General features: G+C 26.9%; 1 protein-coding gene across 1 annotated transcript; it reads left to right on the forward strand.

Annotated features, from left to right (window-relative positions):
• Window positions 1-7133: 7133 nt before the first annotated feature.
• LOC107417273 (desmethylxanthohumol 6'-O-methyltransferase-like) lies at window positions 7134-9258 on the forward strand. The gene is made up of 2 exons (XM_016025887.4): window positions 7134-8005; window positions 8749-9258. Exons 1-2 carry the CDS (start codon window positions 7235-7237, stop codon window positions 9046-9048), a joined length of 1071 nt encoding a protein of 356 aa, XP_015881373.2. The 5' UTR covers window positions 7134-7234; the 3' UTR covers window positions 9049-9258.
• The last annotated feature ends 1907 nt before the right edge of the window (window positions 9259-11165 follow it).

Here is an 11165-nt window from a genome sequence, read left to right on the forward strand (position 1 = left end):
GAAAGTTTGGAATCCATGGAGTGGTTGGCTATAGTATAGTGCCTTACATGAAAGGCTTAAGTTCTTTATTTGAAAGCATATCAATTATGGCATCGCTCTAAGGGATAAGTTGGTGGCGAGGGATGTTGTTATTATAGAGCAAAATTTTCCTCATAGGTGTAAGAAGTTAGAAATGAGTTTCATTTGTTTTTGTTTTGCTCTTTAGCTAGAGCTTTAAGGTTCTTTTCACCTTGGTATGTTGGATGGCTTGACCTTAGTAGTATTATTTTTGTGGTTTCAAAGGATAAATCTTTCAAACGAAGTCTTTGATCTTTTTCGTAGAGGGGATCCTAGTGAGACCATAGTTTTCTTCTTCAGTGACACAAGAAAGCCCCAACCCTTCCAAGCCTATATGAATTTAGAGGTAGTCAAAAGAAAATAGATCTTTGACTTGTGTCATAAAATAATTCTCATTTGCTTTCTTGTCATACAACTATTCATTCTCTTTTTGGACAACAAATACTTTATTCCTTCTTCTCCTAAGGAAGGTACTTATAGGACAAAACTTAGTATTTTTATTTCCTTCTTTCAACGAAATTTCTCAGGATATTTAAAAACTTTCTTATTCCACTTCCAAAGGGCACAAAACATCTTAAATAAGCTTCACCTTCAATTATAAGATTCCATTCCCATTTTGTAGTTTGCATTCCACACCTTTTTTAGTGGGTTGTGTTGTAGAAAATCTTTTCTCTCATGCTCACACATCTGGGGCCACACAAACATGGTTTTGTACAATGAAAAGTCATATGGCCTTTTGAGCCATCCTTTATCACTTTTTTAGTAAAAAGTAATTTTGGATGAACTTTAATATTTAATTTAGTGAATATTTCATTCCGTTGACATTAGGACAAATATAAAAACATCCTTCAGGTTTTTAATAGTATCATCCACACTCCCTAAAGAAATCTAACTTACCCTTATACCCTTGCTTAAGTTGAATTAATTATAAAATTCCTTTTATTTCTTTATTTTGCAATATTTAAAGACTTCAAAGTTTTTTTTTATATATTTTTAATTAAATTTTATTTAAATTATGTGATAATTTTTTCATTTTTATGGAAAAAACTATATAATAATTTTAATTGCATAAGCCTTTTTTTTTAAGTTATATATTTGATAAATATATTTGAAAGTTTATAATATATCGAGTTGAATATATTTGAAAGATTATAAGACATTTTAATGCATTTAGTAAAATATATTTGACAAATTATTACTTGGTTGGAAAAACTTATTAAAATCACCACATAGTTATTTATTTATTTATTTAAACTTAGAATTTATCACTTAATTTAAATAAAATTAATTAAAATGTATATTAACAAAAACTTTCAATATAATAAAGCTTTATATAATATTCTTAATACCTAAAATACTCATAATTCATAAAGTCTTAACTAAGCAAAAAAAGAAAACACTTTTTTTTTTCCATAAATCATTTACAAATAAAATACCATTTTACAAAAATTCTTCACAATGCTTTTGGACGAAACTAATACTCATGAAAATTCCACAAAATTTTCATTCCGATAAGAAAAATTTTGGATAATGAAAAGATGTTTTCATTGAAGTGTTCAGTTTGAAAATCATTAACGTCTCTAAAGATATTCGGTTATATACTTCTGAACATATTTGAGATATTTAGTCATATTTCTTTAAATATATTTGAGATATTTGTATCTGAAGATGTTTAATCGCATACTTCTGAATACATTTGAAATGTTCAGTCATATATTTTTAAATATATTTGAGATATTCATATCTAAAAACGTTCAATTGCATACTTCTAAATTATTTAAGATGTTCAATCACATTTTTTTGAACACATTTGAAATATTTAATCTATTACTTATGCACACAGATATGTTTAATTAATAAATATTTTTAATAATAATTTTTAATGAGGATAAAATTATAAATGTATAATGTAACTGTATAAAGTTCATTTGATAATACAACTAGAACTTTTTTTTTAATCATAATTAATATATCATGTGCCACTGGTGATCGACTAGAAAATCTGTAATATTTCCAATATATATACATTCTATTGGTGGGAGGGTGAGAGTACCTCCTAGGAGTAGGTAGCTTTTCCATTATCAACATGATTTCAAAATTGTATATTTAAAAAGTTTATTTTTAGGTGTGGTTCTTATATGATTAAAAGGTTTCTGAAAACCCAAAAAAAAAAAAAAAAAAGGTCATCTATCAATATTTTTTTCTCCAATTTCCTCTTTTACCTATGAATGACTTTTTTTTTTTTTGAAGTTTTTTTCACAATTTTAAAAGAACTTTATATAATATTGTTATTTACATACTACCATTTAAATATAAAAAAATATATAAAATAATTTTATATAATATTTTTAATATTTAAAATATTCACAATTTATAGAATTTTAACTAAGCCAAAAAATGCGGTTTTGTTTTTTCTACAAATCGCTTACAAATCAAACATCACTCCATAAAAATTCTTCACAATAAATTTAGACGAAACTAATAGTGAAAATTCTATAAAATTTTCTTTTCAACTAAAATACTATTGGACAATGGAAAAATATATTCATTGGAATGTTCTGTAAAGATGTTCGATCATATATTTCTGAACACATTTGAAATGTTCAATCATATACTTTTGTAACATATTTGAAATGTTCGTCTCTGAATGCGTTCAGGCGCATATTTTTAAATGCATTTAATATGTTCAATTATATATTTGTAAACATATCAGAAATATTCATATCTAAAAATATTTGATTGCATGTTTATATTTAATATGTTAAATCATATATTTCTGAGCACATTTGAATATGTAATCCAATACTTCTGAGTACAAATATGTTTAATTGGTCAATATCTTTAATAATAATTTTAAATAAAGTAAAACTCTAAATTTATAATGGAACTGTATAAAATTCATTTGGTAGTATAACTAAATTTTTTTTTTTTCTGGTTTGCTTACCACCATATTTATATGTGTACCATATTTATTCTAGAAATATTTTTTTAATATACTAATCAAGAACATTTATTTTATCTATCAACATATTTTTTTAATCTACTACCACATCTATATACCTACTATACTTTTATTCTACAAAAAAAATTTTAATCTACCAATTTACAATCATTTATTTTGTATGTTTGCATTTTTTTCATCTACCATCCTTCTTTTTATCTACCAAACTTTTATTTACTATCATATTTCAGCTACATTTGGTCCATCAAAAAAAATAGAAAAAGCTTTTATAGGGAGGCAAGAAAAGTATAAACAGTAGCAAAAGTTGCCAGAAAGGTGTATCAGATTGGATCCCACTCAATTTTTAGTTTTGTCAACTAAAAAATATTTAAAAAATTAAAAATCATATTAATAAATGATATGAACCCACAAATTTATTATAGAATCCGCTACTGAAATTCATCTATTTTTGTGCCAAATTGGCAAAATTTACAATGTGTTATTGGAGGAGTACAAAACTTCATCTACCCTATATATCAGTAATATGCCATAGGAGTTTTTCTAAAATCCCATTTATTGTGAAGGTGAAAGTACATCCTCTTAGAGAAGGTACATTTTTCTTTTTCCCCTTCTTTTCCTGAATAGGAGTATGACAGTTCAGGATCGATTAATTGAGCCAATAATTTTTATTTTTATTTTTAATACTTTGAGTTAGAATCCCTTACCACACATATTATTGGCATTAAAAAGTTTCTTAAAAATATTATCATATCCTTTTTAGCTGGTTTAAAATATATTATATATCAAAACGTTTCTTCTAATAAACATATCGTAAAAAATAATTAAATAAAAAGGTTTTTTTTTTTTTTTCCTTTTAAGACAAATAAAATTTTTTAAATAAAAATATATTTTTTTTAAATAAAATTAATTTAGTTCATAAACTTTTCATCTATATAAATATAAAGCTACGGATTCGACAAATCAAAACATAAAGAATTGTAAATGACAAAATGTTTTTTTGTTTTTTTTTTTTTTTTTAATTTTATGGATAGGTCACTGAAGGCTATTGATTCTTTTTTTGGGTTGAAAAGAAGCAATGAAATCCAAAAGACATTAAACAAATGCAATTATTGTCTTTTGCAATTATTGCCCTTTTTATTTTATTTTATTTTTTTGGGTGAAAACAACTGCAATTATTGTGGACAGTGCCGAGATGATATGATATGATATGTAGGGAACAGCTGCAATTATTGTCCTCTTTTTGAGCATTTTTTTTTTGTTTTTTTTTTGGGTGAAAACAATTGCAATTATTGTCGACAGTGACAAGGCATGATAAAATCATGGGTCCCATGCAATTTTCACCCTATCAAGAAAAAATTCAAGGACCACATGCTTGGAAAAAAAAAAAAAATCATATGATTTTATATAATTTATTTTTACATGATTTTTTTATTATAAAATTTGAATATATAATAAATTTAATTGATATAATTTTATCAGAAAGCAACTGATTTTATTTCCATATGCTTTTACACAGTTTTTTAATTAAAATTTCGCAAAGTGATTCTTGTATGATTAGAGGTGTGATTCTTGAATGATTAAAAAGTTTCTGAAAAAACAAAAAAGTTATCTATCAATATCTTTTTCCCAATTTCCTATTTCACCTATCAATGGGTGATATATAGCATTGATGGAATCAGGAACCACCATCATCCTATCGAGAAAAAGTTAAAGGATCACCATCTGCTCAGTTTTTCCATGGGTCCCGCTTGGCACTTATCCAGTGTTTTGAAAAAGTTTACAACGGTAATAACAGGTCGGGCCTATGGCCTAGCAACAATTTTTTTTTTTTTTTAATTTTAAATTTTGATTTTTGTAATTAGCCTTTTAAATTATAATATCAATTTATTTATTGAATAATTCTCAATTTTTGGTTTTTCCACGACAACCAAGAATTTAGTTGATCATATATAATTAAAAAGTAATTTAAAAAATGCAAAATTATTGCTTTAAAATATATTTTTTTAAAATCTAGAAAATGAAGCTTTTAATAGATTTTTGTTTGTCCTTATTTTTATTTAATTTATGTACTTTTTTGCTTCCTAATCCATTAATGATAGCTATTTGACCACCTAGAGCCAAATTGGTACTCCTACTTTCAAAATATTTCATAAATTTGTCCCCATCAAAATTGTATAAACATGCATAAACCAATGATGATTGAAAGGGAAGGGGAGGGGATTTGACATTATCTAAGGAGGAGCATTAAAGACACCTTACCTTCTGCAAAAACAATCTCATGCATGATTTCTCTGGTTTTGTATGCCCCATTATATATATATATATATATATATATATATATATATATATATATATATATATATATTGATTAAAAGAAAAAGAAAAAGTATAAATTATTTTTTCCCTGAAAAATAAGTCACATAAATATTTTTATTAATCAAAGGCAAGTTATCCCAATTTAATTCCATTTTAAATTATAAATTGGGTTTTAATTAAATGGTTATGTGTGTGTGTATATATATATATATATATATATATGTAGATTTTAAATTCATATTCAGTTGAAGTCTCACAAACCCAATTAACGAGACAAGTTGATCTTGGGTTCTTAAAAGAATGTCTTTGTAGGAATAGTTCAATGCTGATCAATGATATTTTTCTTCAACAATAATCCTAAATTCCTACCCTTCAATATCACTTAGGAAAATAATAATAATAATAATAATAATCAATGCAAACGGTCGATCATGTTACCCATCAATACCATTTAGGTGTTTTTAATTTTTCAAAATTTTGACACATAAAAAAAGGACTCTTTCACAAAAATATTAAAAGAGGTTGAAAAAAAATCATAATAATTAAAAAAGAAACTATGAAAGAGAACGTTTTAATGTTCATATTTCTCTTCCTTTAATTTACCAATAAAAGTTTTTAAATTTGCAATGCAATACCCAAAAAAAAAAAAAAAAAAAAAAAAGAAGAAGAAGAAAATGATTTATCGGATTGGTTATCAGGAGTTGAAGGGGAATGAGATGAAATTTTGAAGGTTGATTGGGTAAACAGGTATCAGATTAAACAACGAAATGGTTCTTTACTATTGGGTTTTTTTTTTTTTTTTTTTTTTTCATCAAACGGTTAACAGCAGTTTCAGTGATGGCCTTTTAAAACAGGAGCACTGTAGACTCTTCCATTTACTTTGCCAAAGGATGAAAATGATTGATGTTGATTTTAAAATAGTCTAATAAATGAAAATAGATAGAAAAATTATTGCATCGAACAAAATATTAAATTGGGAAAAAATTATTTTTAGTTGGTAAACATTAAAAAAATAGAAGAGTAAATTGGGGTAAAAAACTAAACATAGAAGAACTTTTACATGGCAAAATAGGGAAAAAATAAATAAATAAATAAATAAAAAACTCCAAACAGTTAATCTAGGAAAAATTTTAAGTGGAAGAATTTTTAAGTGGAAAAATAGAAAACAAACATTAAATGTAAAAATAAAATAAAATAAAATTGCTTTGGCTATTTTAAATTCCGCACGAATCTTGTAAAAAATTTTAATGAAAAAGCTATAAAAATGTAAGTGATCATAAGACCATGTTGTTTTTATTTTATTTTTATGGTAAAATCGTGGGTGACGCGTATTGATTTGGTTGATTCGCGGATAGAGAGGCAGCAGCTAAATCCTCACTGAAGGAGGCTGGGAAAGCAACTATGCTCTCAGCCATGTTGGGGGCCCTTGTGCGCTTAATAGGCCAAATTTGCCTCAAAAAAGAAGAAAACAAAATGGTTGATCTGGTGGCTCCCATGTAATCTAGCACGATCAAATGCTATGATGCATCATCCAATTAGGTTCAAGCATCTGTCAAACATATCAACAAATCAATATTAAAATGGATGTGAAAATTGAAAAATGTTATTTGGTTTACAAAGACATTAAAAACTTAAATATTTACCCGCAAGAAACCAAACAAATAGGATAAATAAGATAGCTTTAGTGGTTGAATATTTAATAAAAAAATAATTTGAATCGTGGGATGAAATTTGAGATAATTTATAATATTTTTTAAAAAAATGAAAAATTTTGTTCTATCATATTGGACTGTCACGCATCGGTACCCAATTATAAGTGCTGTCAAGAAACTTGTGAGAAGCTCCTCAAATATCTTTTCACTCAGAAAGAGATAGTAAAAAGAACAAAGATCAAAGAAAATGGCAGGGAAAGAAGAGGAGGAATTAGCATTTCAAGTCCAGTTAGAGATTTTGAATTACGTTACATCAGGAGTAGTGTCTTGGCTACTGAAATGTGTTGTGGATCTTCGCATAGCTGACATTATACACGCCCACGGTGGCCCGATGACATTGTCGGAAATAGCTTCCAAAATTTCCGACGCACCGTGTCCTCGTATCCAATGCCTCGAACGAGTTATGAGACTGCTGGTCCACAAAAACATCTTCGCCGCACATCGTCCATCGGACGGTGCAGGAGAAACTCTGTACGGCCTCACGGATCTGTCCAAATGGATATTGCAGGATTCCAAGCCAAATTTCGTGAAGTTCCTGGAATTTTTAAACCATCCAGACTTCATGAGACCATGGCAGTACCTAAGCCAATTTCTCAGGGGCGGTGATACATGTACTATCCAGGCCTTTGGTTGCACAATGTGGGAATTTGCAGCAGACAAGCCTGAGCTCGACCAGTTACTAACTGATTGCATGGAGGGCACCGTGGATACCTATACCAAAGCATTTATAGACGCGTATAAAGAAGATGGTGGGCTGAATGACATTGGAACGTTGGTTGATGTGGGTGGTCGGACAGGGAAAGACATTTATGAGATCGTGAAAGCTTTCCCACACATCAAAGGGATCAACTTTGATCTGCCCCGTGTCATTGCCCTTGCACCCACCTATGAAGGTGTTACAAATGTTCCTGGGGATATGTTTGACTCTATTCCTAGTGGAGATGCTCTTTTGTTCAAGGTAATAATAATATATATATATATATATATATATATAATTTGTTTGGTTAATATTAATTTATAGTTGTTCTAATTTTTATTTTATTTCATTGTTTTTCGGAGGAAAAAAAAAAAAACCAAAAAAAAGAATTTCGTTCTTCTTATGCTATGCTATGCAATTTTTTTTTTTTTTTTTTTTTTTGGGTAAGAACTTGTTTGCATTTTTTGGCAATATGTATTTTAACTTGCACCAAAAGGAGGAAGAACACAAATATATATATATATATATATATATATACCAACATCAACTGCCTAGCCATCTTCTTAATTATCACCAAATTTGACTTGCCAAAGTCACTAGCACATTCAAATAGGCAATACAGCTACATTGGAGAATATTTACCTAGAATCCGAAAAGCTTAATTTGCAGATAGGCCAAAAGCACTTTCTAAACTACTTTTTGGCAAAAACAATTTCAAAACGATTTTTCAATGATTTATTGTTTCATAGAATTTATATATTTGATCATACCAATTAGATATTTGAAAAATGATATTTGAATACCAACCCAAAAGTGCAAGATTGATAAGTGTAATTAATATTTTTAAAACTTATTTATTTTGGGTGTTCATAATGTCTGAGAGTTGATAGAAAATTTGAGATTTTAAAAGTGAAACTAAAGAAGGTTTTTAATGTTTAATATATATGTCCTTTATAATAATTACTACAAAGATATTCAACATTTGATATAATATTACAATGCAGACTACACTGGCTGATCATCCTGATGACATAATAGTGAAACTTTTGAAAAGTTGTCGTAAAGCGATACCTGAGAAAAATGGAAAAGTTATTATTATGGATATTGTTGCTGAAGAGGGAAAAAATCACGTACTTGAGGAAGCACAGATGGTATCAGATATGACAATGTTGGTGTGCACAGCTGGTGGAAGGGGAAAAACAGAGATGGAATGGAAGAAGGTGTTCAATGAAGCAGGTTTCCCTCGTTACAAAGTCATGAAAATTTGTGCCTTGCCTATCATTATTGAGGTCTATCCTAACTAGTTGATCCACAATATCCATAATATTATTGAAGTCTATTGTATAATAATGATGTGCAATGTCAACGTAACTTGGCATTATCTATCGCGTTTAGGCACATTTTGTGTGTGTGGTATGCTATTGTTAAAATAAAATTGTATCCTCCTTCTAGAATTTGGAATAATGGAAAATAACTCTTTTAGGTTTGGAAAATGAGTAAAACCTTCTTTGTTATCCAATTTCTTCCAAAAAGTTGCATTTGAAAATGTCATGGATTTATCATAATGTCCTCATTTTTGTTATTTTATTGGAAAAAGTAATTTCTCTAATTGATTGTAATAAAAAAACAAGTTGAAACATTATAATATTTTTTGAAAAATCCATGTGGGACTCACATAATAATAATAATAGTATAAATTTTAAAAAAATATATTTTAAAAAATTAATTATTTTTTAATTTTTCATATAATGTAGTTTATATTAAAATAATACCCATTCACAGCACTATAAATATCTTAGCAAAAGCCTTAGGAAAAAAGTAAGTAAATAAATATTTAATAAAGATTATAAACAATTTAAAGAGAGATTTGATAAATATTCTCTCTCTCTCTCTCTCTCTCTCTCTCTCTCTCTCTCTCTCTCTCTCTCTCTCTCTCTCTCTCTAAGACTCCATGAAAGACATCTAAGTGGATTAAATAATTTAGAATCTTTGGATTTCTTATATATCTTAAAATTACATGATTTTTTTTTTCAAATCAAATAACTTAAGCAAATATTTTTAGGTTATAAATTAATCAAAAAATTCCAAATTTCTAAAAATTTTTATAATAAATTATAGTTTATTTGATTTTGCAAAGGATGTGTAGGCAGCTTAGTCTACAATTAAATGTATTTTAAAATTTCAAAATCATTTTCAATGAACTATAGGCAACTTATTCTACAAAAAAAATACGAAAGCAACCTAATCTAACTCTGGGTGCAATTCAAATTTCAAATCAAATCCAAATTTTATAAATTTTCTCAACAAACAACAAAATCTTCCTAAGAGCTACCATAACTTGATTTTTAAAAGGGGTATGTAGGCGATTAAATATTTCCTCCTAGTATAGTTGTAAAATATTTTCAAAACTTTTTTTTTTCTAAAATATAATTGGAATAAAAAAAGGTGTTCCTTTATACCAAAGGATTGTAATTAAAAGTTATGGAACCTCAAATGGATTGAACCATATTTTAAATTTGAAGTTAGCTCTAATGCAAAACTTCGGTATATTGCAATCTTATAAAAGAATTGAATTTTGAATGACTTCTTGATGTCTAAATCCTTATTATCATATATGTATTTATAAGTTAAAAAAAAAAATCTAACTATTTTAAATGTTTTCATGACAAAATAAATAAATTTGTGTAAACAAATTTGTAAACTTCTAACTACCTTAAATGACATTTGTTTCCTTCTATGTTATTTTAAGAATTATTTTTTTTTTAATAAAGAACCATATCAATAATATTATTCTTTTGTTTTCAAATCAAATACAATTATAATTTAGTTAAGTGAAATTGATTTAGTTGATAAATTACTTGCACTCATATCTAAAAAATCATAGACTCAAAATAGCATGACAGAAGAACACCCAACAAACAGATGCACACTCCTTCAAGTGAAATATTCATCTTCATTGGAGCTTTTTGGTAGTAATTGGATCCAGCTCCTGCTTTTCCATAGGTAGATATAAATAATTATTATAAATATGTAGAGGCATTATTGTAAATGATATAGAAAATATTGTTATAACTAATATATAAACGCCAGCCCTTTTTTTTTTTTTTTTTTTTTCAGTAGTAGCTATTTAAATTAAAAGAATATAAACTACCATAACAAGATGTTTAGGATGTATCAACCTTCAATGAGTAAAAAAAACTTCATAATTTCTTTTAAGAGAAAAAAAAAATAGTAAAAATATTTTGATTTACACTATTTCGTAGCTTCTTTTTTTTTTTCTTTTTTTTTTTTTTAAAAAAAATGATTAGTTAAGGAATTTATCCACAAGTATATTTTAAATTTTTTCATATGTATAAAAATAATTTGGACTTTGTATTTAGTATTAGTTTAGAAAATATTTATATTTAACATTAACCAAGAG

Source organism: Ziziphus jujuba, chromosome 4 (genome assembly GCF_031755915.1).
Source record: "Ziziphus jujuba cultivar Dongzao chromosome 4, ASM3175591v1".
In the NCBI taxonomy this organism is placed as follows: domain Eukaryota; kingdom Viridiplantae; phylum Streptophyta; class Magnoliopsida; order Rosales; family Rhamnaceae; genus Ziziphus; species Ziziphus jujuba.